A 21906-nucleotide genomic window follows, 5' to 3' on the forward strand; every position below is an offset into this window, starting at 1 on the left:
TCCATGAGATTTCACAAGCTGGGCATATTTGAAAGTAACCCTACTTATTTTCAAGGTCTTAAAACAACCCATTTTGGTTTCTGACAGTTTACAATCAGAAACAAATATAAAGATCAATTTCAAGATGAGATTTGGTGTCATGCTTGTGCTCATACAAATTTTGTGGTTGACCGGATAGAAGCGCATATTCAACCTGCAAGATACCACAAAATATTGTATTCTATTTGTGGTCTAGAACTTGTGATATTACACATAAGGCTGGAAAATGTATCAGTTTATATTGTTATACTTTCATGTTAAATACTGAAATCTGATTGGTTTAGACGCAGTTCATAATCCGTTCTATTACCCTCAGCGTTAGCAACACACTTAGCAACGGGTAACATTACAAAGTGGTACATGCGCGAAAATTATGCGCGTACGGTTCGCCGTAGAACTCACGTTATTCCTATGTAAAAGCAGTAAAGTTTTCTTTAAAATTCAGACATTCAGTATAATAAAATAAATAGTGCCTGTTTGGTAGGATAACAGTTGAAATTGACACCCCTCAAAAACCATTGTCAACCTCCGCTTTGCGTCGGTTGACAATGGTTTTCTCGGGGTGTCAATTTCAACTGTTACCCTCCCAAACAGGCACTATTTATATAATGTTCGAATAGTGATCAAAGAGCAGGCAATTTAGAAGAAGACTTTTAACGTGCTTTTGAAATCGTAAGATAGTATAGACCCTGGGCTTGTTGAAAATTATGGACTGTCCTCTGTTGTCGATCATTAATTGGAATCTCCTGGAAGGTCATACTAGGGCTGTCACGGGTCATCGAAATAACCGAGAACCGCGGAAAGATATAGTTGGTTTCGGTTCCATTTTTTCGGTTTGTATTTTGAAATCCGTATTCTTTACAAAATGACGTCAAAATCGAAAGGGTGGTTCGTTTTAGTGGAAGAACTTTGACTTTTTATGTACTTAAGTACAGGTTCACGTAAGAATCAGGCAAACAGTGATAAGTCATATATTTCAGATTGAGATAATAATTTATTTGGAGAACAGGATAAACAAGTGTTCTCAAAAAATGATAAAATTTTCGGCGAATCGTGCATAATTGCGAAGCTGTGTTACTAAAAATAGACCCACTCTGTCAAAGTCTTTAAATTCAAGAAAAACAATTATATAATGATCCGAAAGAATTTCAAAAAAAATTAACGTCAATTCAAGCTTTAAAAAATGTTGTTATAGAGTGAAGACAATACGTCTGTATTTTATTTTAATTTGGACCAGAGATTAAGTTAAAATTGACAGGTTTCTTGAGTAAAATATGAAATCATGCTGCTTATTATGACGTCATATCGATCAGAGGGATTTTTACTCAATCGATCGCTCAGAGTTGCCTTATCATACCTGCGTTTTTTGTCAAAAAAGAGATAATTTATATAAAACTCATAATAAAAAGTCAATCAATGAGCGATTCATCATAATGACACTAAATGTTCTTATTACTTTTTTAGGACACCCTCAATCGTTGAGCATTGCCATTCTCATGGAAAACCATAACCTCATCTCGATTCACTGTCGCATTGGTTCTTACAGCTCTTTATTCATCAAAAAGTGGATTTCTTTCGCACTCCTTTAACAGTTGTTTCATCTTTTCTTTTTCCCCCTCTCTCTTTCATGCTTTTTCCTCTCTCTGTGACATTTTTCTCGGAAGGGGTGTGCTCCACGGTGAAATATAAGATCTTTTATTTACTATTATGTCCACCAATAAACCGTCCACATTATTCTCACGATGACTGGCGCTTACGTGTTTTGTTGTTGATGCTTTTGTTTTAAAACAGTCTTTGGTGCTAAGTTAGTATCAGTTGCATGCACATTTTCAGAGGTTTTGTTCGGGGATAGGTTTAATGGGAGAATCATTAGCTTTTGAATCACTGTGCTGATAATTTCTCTCAAAAGGATGTGTCTACCTCTTTTTCCTGCACCTCAAAAGTAACTTTTTTCTTTTAAGATCATTTTTAAATGTTTCATTCACAAACTTAAATGAATGAGAGTGTCACCCCTACACTGGCCACCAAAATTGTAATATGACTGCTACCCGACCTAGGGGGATAAATCCTGCTCCTTGGGACAGTCGGGTACGGGGGGTGACTACTACTTGTCTGTAGTTGCTGAATAGTACAGTCAGCAACAATTAATGAACCAAGATCAAAGTTTTAAATTGATAGCAAATTTATTAGCAAAAGATGAATAAAGTAGATGAGAAACTGGTACTCCAGTGAAACAAATCAATATTACACTGAAAATATTACAAATTTTACTTTGGAGTTTAAATAAGGAAAATGAAAACAATTCCTACACGATTTTATTACATCGGGCTCGAAATTCAAAATATTAATAAAATATGGCGTCTAGTCTGAAAAGGACAGACTTCTGAGAGAAAAAAAAGTTTTAATGAACAGTGCCTTATCAAAATTAATACCGAAGTCGGCATAATGTGCTTTGAACGGGAAGATGAGCTTACCCGAGAATTAGGCTGCTATGAGCAGTGGACGCAAGACGAGCAATCCGCCGAACTACTCGAAACACGCCTTTATATAGTGTGAATACACAAAAGAAACGATCAGCAAACCATGGCATGTTACCATACACCTTTTTGGATAAAATTACAGGTAACACAAAAATTGAAGTTACTATTTAAGTGTCTTATATTGAATTATTTTTAGCTTAGTTATGGTTTATGCAATTTATGATTTTTAATGTAATAAACATAATTATCTCCCATGTTTACAAATTTGATTGCCCTTATTCCAATGAATCTTTTCGCCAAATTTAGTTGATATCGGACCAGTGGTTCTAAAGAAGAAGATTACTTCCAAACAAACGGACGCCAGTGATCAGAAAAGTTCACTTGACCTTTAAGCTCAGCTCAGGTGTGAGCTAAAAACGTCCAAAAGGCTAGTGAAAATATTGTTTTTAATATTAATACTGTATATATGTAAATAAAATAATCAGAATAGTGGAGGAAAAGTTTTCATTCTCAGTTACTTGATTGAAAAAAGCTGGTCCATAAAAAAAGTATTTTTGGTACACACCTTTCTTCTTTCCATTCATTATTTGTCCTAAATACTAGATAATAAAATCAGATGAGAGTATATAATTATTTTAGTAACTTCGTAAAAGAAAGAAAAATAGTTAACTAGATGATATAATTTAAAACACATAAAAAGAAATTGTAAGTCATTATTTGTTCACGTTTGTGATACACAAAGGGTAAATCTGTCCATTCTATTTATAAATAAATAGGCAGAAACATGAGAAGGCTACTAACGGTCTTTCAAACCACACGTAGTTGTCTTTATTGTCTTCTGACTTTGAGCTGTGTCTCTGTCAGCGAATAAGAACCATTTCAGACATGACAAAAGGTGATCAGAATAGCTAACTTAAGCTATAAAAATAAATCCCACCATATGGCATTTCTAAAACGAGTGTTAAAATTTCAAGCATCTGCAATTAACATGATTAACAGTTGCTGGGGAAAATGTGATAGATTTGTTCAGTACAGACATACACAAAAAGGTAAAACGTAACCCCCCCCCCCCCCCCCCTCCTGCGGAGCAGGGGTATAAAAATAAGTAATATACATAAGAGTTAACGAAAATTCAAATTTAATAATTGTGCCGCGTTTATGTGTCAGCATAGAGATTGAACATATCTTTATAAGAACTATAATTATCACTTAATATGTGCAATTTTAAAAATCAATTAAAACTTTTCAGAACCTACTTTCCTTATGCAGAAAATTTTCGCATAGTTTGTCTTTGCAAATATTTCTCAGTGCGACCCTGTCTTTGTCATACAGTTGTTAGTCTGGACAAAGCTTTGTCATCATGAACCAGTTTATTAGAAGTAAAATCGTGAAATAAGGTCACCACAAATAAAAGGTGGTTTACAGTATTTCAAAATCTATGACACTGGTCTTCTGACCACTTAAGTTTTGTTAAGATTACATCATAGTTCTCTGAATATGCCATTTTAATCTATCTTATTTCTTTTTTTAAAAATCTTCATAATTTATCTGACAAAATAAAATCTGTTCAAACATCTTCTAAACTGAAACTTCAAGTGCATTCATTTAGGGACGTTAAACAAGTAAACAACTTTAAAAATAAAACCTACCGTCAATTTCTGAAGATCTCCAGTCAAAGGGAGACTGGTTTCCTTGTTGAATTTCAAATCTTTCATTTTCTGGTGAGCAGTGCCACTATAATTCGTTCCATTCCGTTGAGTATAGTTGAATAAATTCAGCTGTTTTTTCTTTGAATATGGAATTCCGATTCCTGATTGCCTGGCCCCTTTTCAAACTTGCGAGTGTCTTTAGCAACTGCCCCAATTTGAGAGCAGAAGAAGGCCTAGCAAATACCTTGGTTCCACTTAATGAGTTTTGATTCGTGATTTCTGCAATTTCTTTTACCCCATTCACACACGCATCAAAAAGCTCTGGTATCTAGAAATCTTCAAAATGGGGATTTTCCATTCCAGTTAGTTTTCTGAGGGATAATTTGAGTCTTCCTGCAAGCCGTAGTTTTTCTCTAACAAGGGAGGCTTTCTTGGCCCCCAGTTTTGAGAATTGTGTTTGTCCAAAAAGTAACAACCATGGGTTCGATTTCACTGTTTGGCTTATTTCATCTGTATGCATGGATTCTACAACACATGATTGGACCTCTGAAGCATTGTCTGCACCTTGCAATAACATCTTACCAGCTTTCATGCACTCTTTATATGGAAAGTTCTTTATTTTCGATGGATCATGCGGATTTGTTCGCAATGAACATTTCTTTATATGACGCCAAAGGTCAGTTGCACCATAAAAGGTTAGACAATACTGGCAGGGAAGATACTGATCTGCACTGTAAAGTTTATCATCCTCGGTCTTCTACCAACAATGAAATTTCCACTCTTTTGCAAAAGAACTTCGATGGTGTGATTGAAATCACCAAGACTTCTGTACTTGTCTAGAATCTTCTATTTCCATTACCTTTAGCTGCAATTTCTAAATTCACTTCTTGATGCTGTGACAAAAGGTGTCTTTAAATTTTTTTCTGAGGTTTCAGGCAGAAATGGCAAATATGCTGTTTTGTATAATCACGACCTTCTTAAGCACTATCTATACACTGTATAGAGTTGGGATCTCTCAATGAATGACTGCACGTCAATTTTTTTCTTTTCTGGATTTCTTTGTTTGAATTCTTCATCTGTAAGAAAGTTGATAGGGTGATACAGAAAGCATGACATAAAACTTACACAAGAGTGATTCAATATATCTGAGTGGTCATGCCACATCTTTAACATTCATTCCTTTTCCTTCTGATGTAGTGTGTCTCTGGCATTCTCAATGTCTCCAGGTTCTGACATCAGCTTGCAGAATTGTTCCACTTGTTCTTCTGTCATGTCTATGTAGTTGGTGTGTTTGACTACACCAGCCGGTCGATCTTATTCGTGACAATTGTTTTGAGGGGAAATTTTCTGCCATATATTTTTTTTAGTTTGTCTTGCTATTCACCGTCTTGGTCAATATAATCTGTCTTGTAGCATTTTGGAGCGACTTCCTCACCAATGTAAAATTTCTTGCACTGAATATTTCTTTTAATGATTTTTTTGAAAACTTTTGCCGAACGTGAAGTTGGAACTGATAATCTCTATGCACCTTTTTTTTTACCTCCTTACTCGTCGTAAATATTCATTGAAAGAGAATGTTTCTAGACTTATGCCGTTTGATATAGCAAACTGTTTGATTTTTGTAACATTTATTTTTTCAGCTAACCTAGTCCAGTTAATAGGACGGTTTGAGGGCATACAAGCCAATTCATTTTTAAGTACTTCTTTATTGATATTGTATGAATTGAATGGCCCATGGTGTTTTTTGTTCTTTAAACCTTTGTTTTTCTCATTCTGTGTTTTCTCCCTAACTGTAGTTTCTTCTCTGGTTGTAAATTCAGTAGCCAATCTGTCCCTCTCTTGCTGACTGAAAGATTTTCCCGAGCACAAAAAGTAGTGGACATCCACATCATCTTGCGAAATAGTATTTTTCAGAGTTGATTTTAATTAACTCTCCTATGCAGTTACTCTGACAAACCGAAAGTGAAACAGTGTTTGGACCCAAGCACAAATCATCACCGCTGACAAGACTTAGATCTTGAAAATAATAGATAAATTCGGTGTACTGCATGCTGTACCATTGTTTTTCAAAAACCCTATTTATAAATACCTTGAAAATATTTAGATTTTATATAGTACGAACAATTAAATTAGTTTTTTTGGTAGTTGTGTGTATTCCTACGCCATTCATTAAAACATTACAACCAGATCATATCATTCTTAAGGTTGAAGGCAATGACGTAAGACGATTATATTCACCGGAGGGATTCTGAGCAGTTGTAAAAGGTTTGCATAACACGTGTAGTGTAGTTAAATTGGTCGCATTATGTCATCACCAATACTTCAGAATTTTTCTACAAACTGAAGTTTACTTCGAGCGTTTTTCGACGGCGCTAGAGTGGATAGCGATATATAAACTTGGTATTTCGTGTATTTCTCATGTGTTAGATGATTTAAATATTCGCACTAATCTTTTAAAATCTCACATCAAACGCACGCTACTTACATTCTTAAATTCCGATAAAATTCCTTAAATACTCTCCAAAATGAACTTTTATTCTGCAGCCACACCAACTTCTGACCAGACCGGCCATTGTGATAAAAAAAGTTAAACTCAATTTCATTAGTTAAAATTCCTGATGGTCCAATCAGAATCCGTCTTTCTCGAAGACGTCAAAATGGCATTTTCATGTTTAGATAAGAGGTCAAAATCAACGAAGTCTATATCATTAAAATCTCCAAGATTTTGTTCAGTTATTTCATATCTGTCGAGTGCCTGGCTCAAAGACAATTCGTCAAAAAATCAAAATCGAAATTGCTTACACTGTCCGACATGTTGACGAACTTTCATGAAATGAATCACTTTAGTATTTTTATTTCTGTGAAAGTTTGACACTCGGTGAAATCTTGACACTCTCAATGAAATTTACGTCATCAGATATGCGACAAGTTGTTTACATCATATATGCCTCGTATTATTGGTTATATCGTTTTTATTGGGCGTGGAAAACGAAGTCTATATCATTAAAATCTCCAAGATTTTGTTCAGTTATTTCATATCTGTCGAGTGCCTGGCTCAAAGACAATTCGTCAAAAAATCAAAATCGAAATTGCTTACACCGTCCGACATGTTGACGAGCTTTCATGAAATGAATCACTTTAGTATTTTTATTTCTGTGAAAGTTTGACACTCTCAATGAAATTTACGTCATCAGATATGCGACAAGTTGTTTACATCATATATGCCTCGTATTATTGGTTATATCGTTTTTATGGGGCGTGGAAATCTCGCGCGCTCCGCGCCCTCGATTTCCACGCCCAATAAAAACGATATAATGAATATAGCTCAAAATATAGCTCATAGCTCAAGTGAGCTATTCTGATCAAATTTTGTTTTTGTTTTGTATGTAAACTTTTTTTTTTTTTTACTTCTTCTCCAGAACTACAAGGCCGATATGAAACAGACTTAGCACAAAGCATTCTTAGCTGAAGGAAAATCAATTTTGTTTAAATAAAGAGCCACACTCTCTTTCAAAGAGAGATAATGAAGAATTATTGAAAAATTGTTGGTATCTTTCAAAAATCTTCTCAAAAAACAATTGGCCATAAAAGCTGTAACTTGTGTGTATACAGTGTCGGCTAGGGTAGATTCAATTTTGTTAAAATCTTGATCCCCGGGGGTAGAGTAGGGTCACAATGGGGTCAAATTTTTACATAGAAATATATAGGGTAAACTCTCCAAAAGGTTTCTTCTCCAAAACCAATTAGCCAAGTTGTTCAAGTCATGATTCTTGGTGGTAGGGTGGGGATGACTATATGGGAAGGAGCAAGTTATTATTATTTTGAAAATAAATTGTTATACTATATTGTTTTACTAATATGTGAGCGTCTTCACAAATTATATTCTCAATTGTCCCTGGACAATATTTTGACCCAATAGGGCTAATTGATTTTGAAATATATTGTTAAAGATCTTCTTGAGAACTGTAATACACATTATGTGATATGAGTTTGATATATATTTCCATCTTGTTCAGAAGTGGCTCATTGTTCAACATAGAATATCTGAAGAAAAATTTTGAAAATCTTTTCTATTCTACTATTTAACCAGATGTTTTGTATATGACTCCATAAACATTTCATTATGGCTGTTGTTCCTCAAGTGAGCGATGTGGACCATGGGCATCTTGTTTTTAGAAAAGGGGGTATCTGTTCAATATAAAATATAAGAAACTAAAAGAAAAATATTCCTTATTCCAAAGCTCTGCATCTTCATTTATTTATTAAAAGAGCATTTATTGGCCAATATAATGTATTGATATGTTTTTAAGTATTATTTACATTAAAAAAAAAAACCATGATGTTATAATATAAAAAATTGAAAAAAATCTGGTCGTTATTTCAAATATTTTTTATTTTTCAGAATCATGTCTCGCAAATCAAAGAAATTTGGCTCAAGGAAGTCCCTGGAGCAGAAACAGAGAATGCAAGAGAGGAGGCATCAGGCAAAGGAGAGCGTCAACTCAAAAAAAGGTCCCAAAGATATGAGCGTCAACTCTATAAAAGGTCCAGAAGAGAGCGTCAACTCTAAAAAAAGGTCCAGAAGAGAGCGTCGCCAGAAGAGAGCGTCAACTCTATTAAAGGTCCAGAAGAGAGCGTCGCCTATATAAAAGGTCCAGAAGAGAGTGTCAACTCTATTAAAGGTCCAGTAGAGAGCGTCGCCTATATTAAAGGTCCAGAAGAGAGCGTCAACTCTATTAAAGGTTCAGAAGAGAGCGTCACCTCTATAAAAGGTCCAGAAGAGAGCGTCGCCTCTATAAAAGGTCCAGAAGAGATCGTCACCTCTATAAAAGGTCCAGAAGAGAGCGTCAACTATATAAAAAGTCCTAGAAATAAGAGCGTCAACTCTATAAAAGGTCCTGAAGAGAGCGTCAACTCTATAACAGGTCCTAGAAATAAGAGCGTCACCTCTATAAAAGGTCCAGAAGAGAGCGTCAACTCTATAAAAGGTCCAGAAGAGAGCGTCGACTCTATAAAAGGTCCTAGAAATGAAATTGAAAAACAAGAAACAAACAAGAATGAAAAACAAGAAACAAACAACTCAGCTATGTTAAGGAAGGTCTTAGAATTCTACCACGTGTGATTGAGAAAAATTTGCATAAGCCCTGCCCCTTATTCATGAGATTTTACGAGATATTAGTATTTCGGTAATTAACAAACATCTACCAAAATGAATATGATTAATTATTGGGTTTGAATGGTTCAAGAAAGGTGTACTGAAATGAATTCATAAACTATTCTTTACATCTCGCGAAATCATGAAATTCCTAAGTCGTCTGATGACGTGTCGAGGCTGACAACGTCACATCGGCGCTTGCAGCTGTGATCAGAATAAACATGTGGACTTGTTTGTGATATATCTCGGAATTTAACCCATTTACAACCAGCGTGGACAGAAATCGGCATAGGATTCAACTGAACAAGGTAGGATTTATCTGTACTTCCCCTAGATAATGTTTTATATTATTTACTATTGTTGGATGGAACGGAAACGAAGTGAAATTCCTCGGCTTCGATTTTGTTTACTTGTTTACATTTGTTTTTCATGTAATATTGTGTTCAAACATCAGTTTGGTGACTCAGTCAGGTAAAGTAATTGTTTTGCGTTTCGCTAGTTTTGATCATAAAGAACATTGAGGCTCATTGTAGCTTTTTACTGGTCTCATATCGCTAGAATATTAGATTGCATTTCATCCATGTTCAAAGTACACAATAAAAAGTCCATGGACAAACACTGTATGTGCTAGCACTACAACGATTACTGTGAGGATCTGGAATGATTATAGACAAGATTGTAATGTTGTTTAAGTAAATTGAAATGTGTTATTTTATTCAGCCTTCTTTTATGAAGATCTAATTAATTTTATTTAAGACAAAATTAAAGTGTGTTCAAACTGAATTTCCACACATTTTAAAGAATAAACATTTGATTATACCTGTTGTAATATCACTAAAATTGAAACCGCCATTAATATGCCCTATAATAGAGTAATGTTTCATTTTCATGTTATCTTTAACACAATAGCTTGCCAATTATGACACATTATTCACACTTCTTGAGATGTTGATAAAAAGTAGGTACTATAGAAATATTTCTTTTACTCACTAACTTCAACTTCATGTATTAGTTTGTTGTTTTTTAAATATCATATTGATAATGATACTAATGTAACCTATTATAATAATTTGCATTGATATCTATTGAAATGAAATTTGAAATTGATATATATTTATCATTTCAGGTATTGGTTTTCTTATCAACTGGACTACCTCCTTATATCAAAAGACAGAAGAGAAGAACATGTAGTGTGCAAGAAGAATTGTCAATTTCCATAAATTCCACATTATGACTGAAAAATACTAGAAATCAGAAAACACTAGTCTTGTTGAACAGTTTGTCAAAGAAAAGCAATCTCTTTAGTATTTGTAAAGTTGATTATTAAAATAAATTCTTGATATTATTGATATATTGTTTCTTCTTGCTTTCTTTAATTAGTAGATATCAATTATGATTACAAGTAAACCTGATTATACATTAAAAGAATTTATTCACCAGCGTAGTTACATAAATTATTATGAAACATAAATGTGTAAATTACAAACTCAACACTTACACCCCACCCCCCCCCCCCCCCCCCCCCCGAAATAAAGGCAACTGATGAATTTGTTTTCCCAATTTCAACAATTTTGTAATGATAATTGGTGTGAACAGAAACAACATTTTAACATTATTTTAGTGAAAATCACAGCGTTTAATTATTTTAAGAATGAAAATTAAAATCATAATCTTAGTCAGTGTTGCGTTTGAATTTCACGCAAATGACGCTGAAAGTGAAATAGGTAAGATAAAATGCAGTAGTGCACGGGCATACACTTGATCAAATATATTTAAAATTTCCATGTCTTACCATTGTATCCCCATTATATCAAAAAGTGCTGGGAGCTTTATGAAGTCGCTACGCATTTCATATAAATAAGCGTTAATTGCGGGAAATCCCAGTAAATTGCTGTTCATACACTGTTTACATTGAATTTAATAATTGTTCTTACTTGAATATTTTAAGCTCCCAGCACTTTTCGAAATTTTGAAGGTTCATTTTACAAGTTAGAAACAGAAATAACTATATTTGTTTATGTTATGCCCTTGCACTTTGCATTTTTTTCGTATTATTCCTGGTTCATCTATTTTTAGCAGTATCACGTGACAGGGTATTCCCAAGAGACTCAAAAATTGCTCATGCGATAACAAATTATTTTATGTGTATAATCGATAAAATATCACTTTGATTAACAATGTTTTGGAGTAGAATACCAAGATTGTTCAAAGGCTAACATTTTATGTGATAAATATTGCTGTTTTTTATGGACGCCCTTAACATAGCTGAGAAGAATGACAAAGCAAGAAATAAACAAGAATGAAAAACAAGAAACAACGAAAACAAGCATTCTGAGAGTATTGCATAAGCAATACACGTTCCCTACCGGTTTGTATTATTCTATGAAAGCTTCGACGCATACATCTATTTCTGAGTTCGAAGCTAACAAGGAGTCAGAAAAAAGGAAAAAGAATAGAGCAAAGCTTGTTGCTATAACATCGTTTTTCATCCATACTGGTGGCTCAAGTAAGTATAGTAAAAACTAATGGTAAAATTCTTTTAATTTAGTTAACATCGAAGAAAAAAACAACATTGAAGGTCAAAAATGTCAAAGAATGTTTAAAGAAGATAGTGCTAATCCTACCAATTGTTTACAATGAGAATTGTGTCGAAGGTCGAATTTGACGTATCCGTAACACGCTATCTAATTAACGAGTTTTATGGATAACTGATATGGTGGTGCTCGGTTTGACACAATACAACTCAAGACATTGATTAAGTAATAAGAATGGTCATTTATTAAATAATATAATAAATGACAAAGTACAAAATATAACATAAAGATGCCACAATGTAAACTACAAAAACACAATACTGTTAATCAAAGAAGCAATCTTGCATATATAAAACATAGATAAATAACACAGTATTGTGACTAGAATAAACAGAGAACATAAGACAATAAAACATGGCAATTTCTATTTACAAAAAAGTGTCAAAGATGGGGTATCTTCCGCCAATAAACAGAGAACATAAGACAATAAAACAATGTCGAAGATGAGGTATTTAATGCTTCAAGGACAAGAATAACTATCTCAAGGAGGTGGGGTGGGCGGAGGAAAAACGTTGCGAGCTAAATGTAAACATTGAATAAAAATGGCGAATGACGCTTAAAAGCTGCGCATGCGCAATAGTAAACTCTGACAGTTTATATACAGTTAATGGCGGTAAATATGAATCAGTATCCATAAATGTTTTATGTTCATAAATATATTTTAAGGATAACTGATATGGTGGTGCTCGGTTTGACACAATACAACTCAAGACATTGATTAAGTAATAAGAATGGTCATTTATTAAATAATATAATAAATGACAAAGTACAAAATATAACATAAAGATGCCACAATGTAAACTACAAAAACACAATACTGTTAATCAAAGAAGCAATCTTGCATATATAAAACATAGATAAATAACACAGTATTGTGACTAGAATAAACAGAGAACATAAGACAATAAAACATGGCAATTTCTATTTACGAAAAAGTGTCAAAGATGGGGTATCTTCCGCCACATATCAAAGCTGCAGATTTCTGTAGTTTGATAACCCCCATCCACCACCATATCGAAGCACCAATAACAAGGACAGAGTTAATCTATCGTCAAGACATATATTTACATTAGTCTACAGATATAAAGCTAGAATCATCACAGTGCAGTCACTGATAGAGCCGAAACAGTCCAAACACATCAATATTCACATTCATGTCACAATTTAATGTGAAGCTCTTCATTTCATAACAAAGTCAACACATACAATGTTAAAATAAAAAAGACCCAAACAAGTACATGACAATATATGGGCATAATACCTCATAACACCAGTTTACATAACATAATATTTCAAGCAAATTGAGCCAGAAGCAGGTGTAAGCAATAGATATGTACCCGTATATGACAAATAATAGAACCAGAAGCTCCTGACCTCATGGTTTCTACATATCTGAAATTGTGTCTTATAAAAACAGAGACATTGTCCATTTAACACAAGTAATAGAACTAGAAGCCCCAGACTTCATGGTTCACAATGTGTAACAAAACAAAACTTGTTTTGCATCATAAATAATAGAACCATAATATTGGACTATATGGTTCTAAACATAGCTAATAAAAATGAACAGAACAGTACATTACAGAAAATAGAACCAGAAACCCCTGACTTCATGGTTCAATCCGTACTAATATGTTGTAGAAAGCCCATATGTTTAAAATTGAACCTGAAGACCCTAACTCAAAGGTTCGGATCCCTAACTGGTATGAGTATTTGTAGGGCCTTGTTTACATTGTCATTGTTGGAATTCTGATGTACTTCTTAAATGCTGAGGATTTCCAACGACCCATATTTTGAATTTGAATGTCTGATGATCCAGATGCAGCAGCAAATGTAGCTGCCCCAATACGAAAGCTATGCGATTGGTATTTAATTGTATCTAATCCACAGAATGCCAGTGCTAACCTAAGTTGTGCAGTGAAAAATTGACGAGAGACTGGTGAACCATCCATAAATGAGAACAGGGGTTCTAAAGGTGACTCATGATTTCTAACTTTTAAAAAAATTTTGAAGAGCTGCAAATGGGCATAACTGGGGATTGGTAGTGTTTTGCTGAATGTGCAGAGTAGTAGACTGGCTAGAATGTTTAAAGTGTGGAATTTTAAGTTCTATAGATTTATCTAGGGGATCATTTTTTAATGTTACATGCTTTGCCAGCAAAAAATGCTGTTTTGCTACAGATGTTTGAGTAATCTCGCCGACCCGAAGAAATGCACAAAAGGCTAACACAAACATAGCGTGTAGCAGAGTGCTAATGAATGCAGAAGAAGTCGTGGATGGTAAAGCAGACACAATTCTTGCCAAAATATCAGGAGTTATTGGTAGCCTGTTGTCTATAGTAGGCCTAACTTTACTAAAACCTTGCAGTTGTTTCTTGATAAGAAAATTTTGAGTCAAATCCTGGTAACCCCCTAGTTGGAAAGTGAAACTAAGTGCTGAAATATGTGTACGCGTTGTTGAAGCAGCTAAACCTTGTTGGTAGCAGTGTGCGATATACATTAATAGATGAGACAGTGATGGGGGCAAAGGAGATGAATTCTTATCTACCTGATCGTGAATAAAGCTTTTGTAAGTTGCAAATATATTTCTATAGGATGACAACGAATCCTCTGATAATGAGCTTCTAATAAGGAAGTCTGCTGTACTAGTCAAATGTGTAGTAATGCCTGTGGAACCGATGTTTTTTCCGCTTTCATGGCTGGAAAGAGTTCTCTGAATCTTTGAATCTGCAAGCGAGAGAGTAGATCAGGTGCGACATTATAAAGGCCAGGGATATGTTCAGCAAAGAAATGAATGTTGTATTTTAGTGAAGCTAGCATAAGACGTCTCATCAGTTTCATCAAATGTGGGTCTTTAGAGGAATTTTTGTTTATGACATGAACCACTGCACTATTGTCTGAATGTAATACAACTGATGTATAAGATAAGCTCTCACCCCATATTTCCATTGCAAGTACAATAGGAAAGAATTCTCTAACTGAAATGTGATATTTCAACCAGTCTGTTTCAAATGGACCATAGAACCATTGCCTGTCAAATGTACATCCAAAACCCAAATTGCTTGCATCAGTAAAGAGATGCAAAGTTTGGGAGGAACAGAGTTTCCCGGAATGAAATAGTGCTTTGCCATTAAAATGCTCTATGAAAATAGACCAAGCTTCCAAGTCAGCCCTAGCTTCAGCATTTAACCTACGATGATGAAAGGGTTTTTTGAGGCCCTTAGTTAGGTCAATTATTCTGCGAAGAAATGTCCTACCAGGTGGTACTACTGAACAAGCAAAATTTAACACTCCAATAAGAGATTGCAACTCACGTAAGGTAGTTGTGCGTTTGTTTTTGAAAAGCTGAATAGTGTCTGCCCGACGAAATAACTTGTCTTGAGGCAGTCTTATTTCAAATTTGATAGTGTCTATTTCTAAGCCCAGAAAAGTCAAAGTTGTGCAGGGAAAGACTGTTTTTGCATGTTTTATCGGCAAATGAATGTTATCAGCCAAAGAGTGAAAAGCCATAAGAGCATTATGACACTCTAGTGAATCTGGATTTCCAATGAATAAAAAATCATCTAGCATATGAACACAATGTACCACGGAAAATTTATTTTGGAGAATCCATTGTAAAGCCGAACTAAACTTCTCAAAAAGGTTACACGAGTAACTTAGGCCAAAAGGTAAGGTTTTATCAAAGTAAAACTGACCATCGATACTAAATCCTAGTAGTTCAAAATCAGAAGGATGGACTGGTACTTGCTTATAAGCGCTTTCCAAATCAGTTTTTGCTAAAAGTGCCCCCACCCCAATGTTCTTGATAGCTGCAATCGCAGTGTCAATAGTTTGATACTGTACAGTGCACAAATCGCGAGGAATGTGGGCATTTATTGATAGGCCTTCAGGGTATGACAAGTGGTGAATAAGTCGAAATTCCCCTGGATTATGTTTTGGGACAAGACCAAGAGGGGAAACTTGTAAGTTAGGAAATGGGATGGAAGCAAACGGACCTGCTACCCTTCCTAATTCTAATTCTTTATTTATCGTTTGCCACAATACAAATTCATTCCCCTTTAACGATGATAAATTTTCGGAAAAACGAAATTGACGAGTACCTTGAAAAGGAATCTTAAAACCAAATTTGAATCCCTCGACTAAAAATTTTGAGAGCGTTGGATCATAGCCTTGAAGGTATGCAGATAATTGATTAGCATCGATAGGAGAGACAATTGTGTATTTAGACTTTGCGTGCAATGGTAGCTGGTTTTTTGTGATCATTGGTGACAGATTTTGATGTGTTGATGGGTCTTTGCTTCTGTTTTGTGCATTGAAGCCTAGAGTGTCTATTGGAGCAATATTGGCATATGTGTGCATATTGACATGAGTTGCCTTTGTCACAGAAGCCCTTGTTATTGTATGTGAAGCAATATTTCTGCTTAGGGGAAGATGCACGAAAGGGCTGCTTCTTTGATTTTGTTTGTGATAAAGCTCTGAATTTTTTCTGTCCCAAGGACATGCTCTTGGAGCAACTTGGCGCCACTGTCTGAATTTTTCATCATAATTAATGGCCGCATCATCCCCACATGATTTTGCTATCCCCTGGATGATTTGGGCATAGGTCATGAGTTGCCCAACTTCATATGGGTATTTCGTACAATGTATGGCTACAAACACGTGAAAGGCCTCAGTCCACTGAGGAAGAGTTTTAATACACCCATTGTCAATTGCCTTTATAAACACTAATTGCCCATCTTTTTCGACTGACTTAAATTTGGGCTCCTGCTCAAAACTTGATTTTGGGATTAATGAAGCCAGCTTAATGTATTCATTCGCATAAATTTTCGCTTTAATTTTCGTGTCAACACCTAGGCCCACTGGTCTTGCTATCCCTAAGGGGAAATTGTTTTCAGGGACAGCAGTAAGGGTGGATGACGATTCAATACCTGACTGAATTATGGCCTGAAAGGTTGGGTTGTCCCTGACTACGGTCTCCGTCGATTCCTGGGTTGAAGGTCTATCAGGAACAGACGGTCCAGGTTGGACTGCTGGAGACTCACTGCTCTGACGGTTTCTACTTTCAATACACTCCTTCACCACCGACTCTATTACCGGTAAGGCTGCAGCCATACATTCTTTCACTAGAGCGTGAGTTTCCGTCTGACCTGTCTGGCTTACTGTTTTCCTTCTCTTCGAACGGGAAGCCATAATCCTAAAAACATAACATAGTTAAAAATAACACAATAAAAAAAAAAAAAAATTCTGATAAATCCCACTCAAGAGAGGTAGCACACATCAACAGGACATGTACAAAAACAATAACTTAGAGGCATCTAATTACAAATCAACATTGCATACAATGTGATGTAATTGCTTTATCAAAAATTAACTGCTCCCTTTCTATCGCCTGACTTGGTAGCAGTATCACATTGATATGTATCCAAAGCTAGCCTTCACTCTTAAAATGTCTTATAAAACATGCATTTGTATCAAAATCAGTGCTAAATGAATAGCATGATTAAAATAATAGCCATTGCTTCAAAATTAGCCATTGCTTAAATTCATAGCCATTGCTTAAATTCATAGCCATTGCTTCAAATCATAGCCATTGCTTTAAATCATAGCCAATGCAAAGATTGAAAAAGTGACAGACATTTCTGCACTATTACATAACATAGCCAGAGCTGAATCAATAATAGTAAAGCATATATACCTGAGGATGGGTGGTTTATCACTGTAATTTTGCAGACACAATTAATAATGGCAAAAAAGAAATTGGATGCTGGAAATAAAACAATGTAAGATAAGTAAGTAGTCAAACAGTAATTCTAGATAACATGACAGTTACATTAATTGGAAGCAGAGTTCTGAACTTATTGATATCAAATATACATAAGAATATTTATCATACACTAATTTGTATAATAATAGCAAGTGTAGAGCAGATTGAAAGCCTGAAATTACAAAATATATAGTGAAAACAAACAATAATTGTGATTAAGCCTTAATATAATATAACATAGCCAGACGCACCTATCATCATGGCTAGCCAAATATAAGGGTGAAGTTCAATAAGCATGAGTGTTGTTGTGCAAAAAACTAAGGAAAATTCCTCTAAGCTGTCGAAAATATTTCCTCATCCCTAAAGAATTAAGATGTACACCATCTGCAAAAATCTGCTCCCTGCTGTTAGTAAACCCTTTCAGTCTCCAATACACCAGTCCCACTTGTTGGCACTGAAATTTTAACTTTGTGTTCGCTAAGACAACTCGCTCATTATAAGTTTCAGGGTCAATGTTTCTTGTCCTTTCGCGGGGCATAAATCGCATCACTGTAATATGAAGAATGTGGAATTGAACTCGAATCTGAGTCAAAAATGCAGTCAACCCAAACACAACAGTGTCAATTGCATTATCCCGACTGTCCAAATCATTACCACCCATGTGCACGATAAGACATGTGGGACGATGTTCATCGATGACGGCCAAAATGGTCCGCAAGTGGCGTGGATTTGTCACTGCACCTCCACTAATGCCAAAAAAGTTCACTTGTGGAAGGTCCGCAATTTTAAAGACATCAGCAGAAGCTTGACTGTCAATAAATGCACCAAAACGCTTCACATGAGAATCACCGACACACAATATTGTCATCTTGTTTTCAGGTCACGTGATCTGTTGTTTACCTCCGAACAGGGCGAACAATGACTGACAGATTAATATTATAATTAAGCTGAATGAAGATATAAATTATTTTGATCAGTACACAGATGATCCTTGGTCGAAAAAATCTACCAATGTTTTAAAGTCCGGCCCATACACATATCATGAAGAGCGCGGGGGTCTCACCCTCGTCCACCAACGTTCCATAATGTAAACAAGTTAATAAACACAAAAAATGGCGGCTAAATTACCTCGCTGAAACCGTTACAAATATCCAAAAGTCCTCGGAAAATCCCAGGGTGGTTAACAAGTAAAGCGCCTCGGTGAAAACATCAAATTAAGGGAAAAACTTTAAAAAACTTTGCGAGCTAAATGTAAACATTGAATAAAAATGGCGAATGACGCTTAAAAGCTGCGCATGCGCAATAGTAAACTCTGACAGTTTATATACAGTTAATGGCGGTAAATATGAATCAGTATCCATAAATGTTTTATGTTCATAAATATATTTTTATACGATCGGGGCTTTGATTTACATTGTAAATTGATTTTATGGCTAATTAATGGCTTTTTACAGCAAAAAAAGTTTTGGAAGTCATTAATGTATACCAGAAAGGCAAAAAATTTAAAATGTTCCATACTTTAGAAACATGCGATATATCCTTTAAAATGAGACCCAAATTCAGTCAATGAAAAATTTAAAAATTGATACTGGTTAAAAACTTGGCTTTAATATTTCGAACCAGTAAGGAAAAAAATTAACAAAATATGGTAAATTAACCACAGTGATATGCTTGTTGTTGCGAAAAACCCATAAGCACGAGGTAGTTCTTTATTGCATATATTTCTCATCAGATAGTATAGCCATACAAACTGCGTTGGCAAACATGTTACATGTCAGCATTTGATGGGGTAACACGTCGCATATTAGACAACATGTTGAAGGATCATTCTGCTCAAGGACTTACCCATGAAGTTTTTGACTACCTTTCTTCCGGAGGCAAGCGCGATTATTAACTCTCGCCCACTCACAGCTATTCCTGCGGATTCAGACTCGCCCTTCATTCTAACACCGAGTATTCTGCTTACTCACACAACAGATGAAGTTGATGAACCTATTTGCAACACAGATGCCAAGGGTTAAAGGTACAGTGGAGAAGAGTACAACACCTGGCCAAAATGTTTTGGGACACATCGAAAAGAGAATATTTGCATGCATTGCGACCACGTAAGAAATGGCATCAGAGTCAACCGAACTTAAGTGTCGGTGATAAAGTGGTACTAAAGGATGTCGAAACCCATCGTAATAACTGGCCACTTGAACATGCGACAGAAACCTTTCAAGGCAAGGACAATTTAGAGCGTAAGTTCGAAGTTTGCGTCAGCAAGGATGGTAAGACAACTTCCTATATCCGACCAGTGACGGAACTTGTGATTCTGTTGGACTCAAAGGAGTGAATTTATACCAATTGTGATGTAATATTGTGTGGTATCCAATTAGATATCAGACGGGGTATTATGTCTTGTGTATATTTCATATTGACAAGTAATAGCTTTCCAAAAAGCTTGCGTGACTAAACAATTTTTTTCAATGGAAGCATGCATGTTTTAATTAGGCTATCTTTTAAGAAATGGATAAATTTCATGCTGCTGTTCATAAATTCTACTGCATGTACGTGTACATGTATCAGGGTTTGACACTAAGGCACGTCCGACCGACATTGTCTAGTAAACGATAGGTCCGGTCGGGTTAAATGTCTGTGTACTAGCCCGACTGGTCGTGTGAAAAAAAAGTGTGCACATAATGGCTTGAAATTAAATTATTTTATTAAATGTCCAACCATAGGAAATAGGAAAGGATATTCAAGCACGTATTGTTTTAGAAAGTGTGTGGGGCAGCTTTATCCAAAACATATTGACAAGCAATTATTAAAAGGGCGAGTTCTCAATATCAAAAAAAAAAAATCCTAATTGTAACTTCAATTTAATTAGATTCCTTATTTTTTCAGTTTCATTTATTACATGCTCTGACAATTTTCATTTATAAATATGTAAAGTTAAGAAATGTGTCTGCTGCAAAAAAGGGAGAAGCAGCCCCCACTCCCCATCCCCGTTTTTACGTGTCTGCGATGTGTACACACGGTGTGCTGGAGTATTCTTCTGTGGTCCCATTTGGACTCGGCCACTAATCGACGCGCAAAAACTATAAATGAGACATTTTTGCGCGAAGTCCTGATTCACCATTCACGCAACGGCTGAGATCTCGATCCGATGGTTTGAATGAACTCATCTATTGGCATTGATCCATGGGGAGGGGGGGGGCAAATGAATTTTTTGACATTTGTTTTGTAACAACTACATATATTTTACTTTGGATCGAATGTTTTGGAAGAAATCTATCAAATTAACACACACACTTGACTAGCGATTGTTTAATGTAGTATTGATGTACATTTAGTATGACACACGAGTTTTGTGTCCCTTTCAAGATGAATGAAATCGCCCAATCGATCGAAAATCGGGTCACACCCAGCTTCGGCAATTTAATTCCTCCAGTAAACATTCAAGCTTTATGAATATATATTTGTTTTAATCCAAGCTGACGATTCTTTGGTAATGATGACAATCCCACACCAATTACTTACATTGTATTACTTACATTGTACCGTAAAAAACAATTTGTAACAACTTGTTGCGATCACACCCCATCCCCCTTTCCACCGTTCAACTACATGTATGGCTTATCTTATTTTTAATCATGATTACACACGTGCATGGTGAACAGCCCTTTTACTTGAAAACTCATGCTCACTGATGTTATTACATCTTATATAACATTCTTATCAATTGTGAATGTAAATGCTGACACATTAAACATGCAACTGTTAATCCTTTTTTGTGAACAATCTTGATATTACTTGCTCCCATTGTCTGCGCTGTTTTGGAGAAGGCAACTTTTAAACCTTAGATATGCATGACGTCAGACAATCGTGTTTTCCGTTTTTAATCAAAGGTCAAACACCAATGCATTTCAAAAGTTTCACTTCAAAACAGGGTATGACAAAAAATTCACTATTTCCCCCTTCGTTTTCAGAGATTTCTATGAGATTTAAAACCAACATGTAAAATGCGTGTGTAGGATTCAAACCGTACTTATGTAGCGCCGCACCCAGCGGTCTTACAACAACCTTTCATGATTTCAGTTTCCATGATCTTAGTTCCTCACATTTTGAAAATAGACGCCAAATTTCTAGTCTATCATATATTTACACATCACAAATATAGACATTTCGAATAAATAATCCACAGTATAAAATCCAAGTAAACACGTAAATCCAGCACATAGACG

General features: G+C 35.3%; 1 protein-coding gene across 1 annotated transcript in view; it reads right to left on the reverse strand.

The window, feature by feature from the left end:
* LOC128174739 (uncharacterized) overlaps positions 1-19047 on the reverse strand; it is a 21025-nt gene extending 1978 nt beyond the window's left edge. Inside the window, exons 1-3 of the mRNA XM_052840214.1 lie at positions 18809-19047; positions 17612-17680; positions 16354-17110 (exon numbers count right to left, since the gene is read on the reverse strand). Coding sequence (XP_052696174.1) covers positions 16354-17106 — 753 coding nt within the window. The 5' untranslated portion in view covers positions 17107-17110; positions 17612-17680; positions 18809-19047. The remainder of the gene's footprint in view (positions 1-16353; positions 17111-17611; positions 17681-18808) is intronic.
* Between the last annotated feature and the right edge of the window lie 2859 nt (positions 19048-21906).

Source organism: Crassostrea angulata, chromosome 2 (assembly GCF_025612915.1).
Source record: "Crassostrea angulata isolate pt1a10 chromosome 2, ASM2561291v2, whole genome shotgun sequence".
NCBI classification, from domain to species: Eukaryota; Metazoa; Mollusca; class Bivalvia; order Ostreida; family Ostreidae; genus Magallana; species Magallana angulata.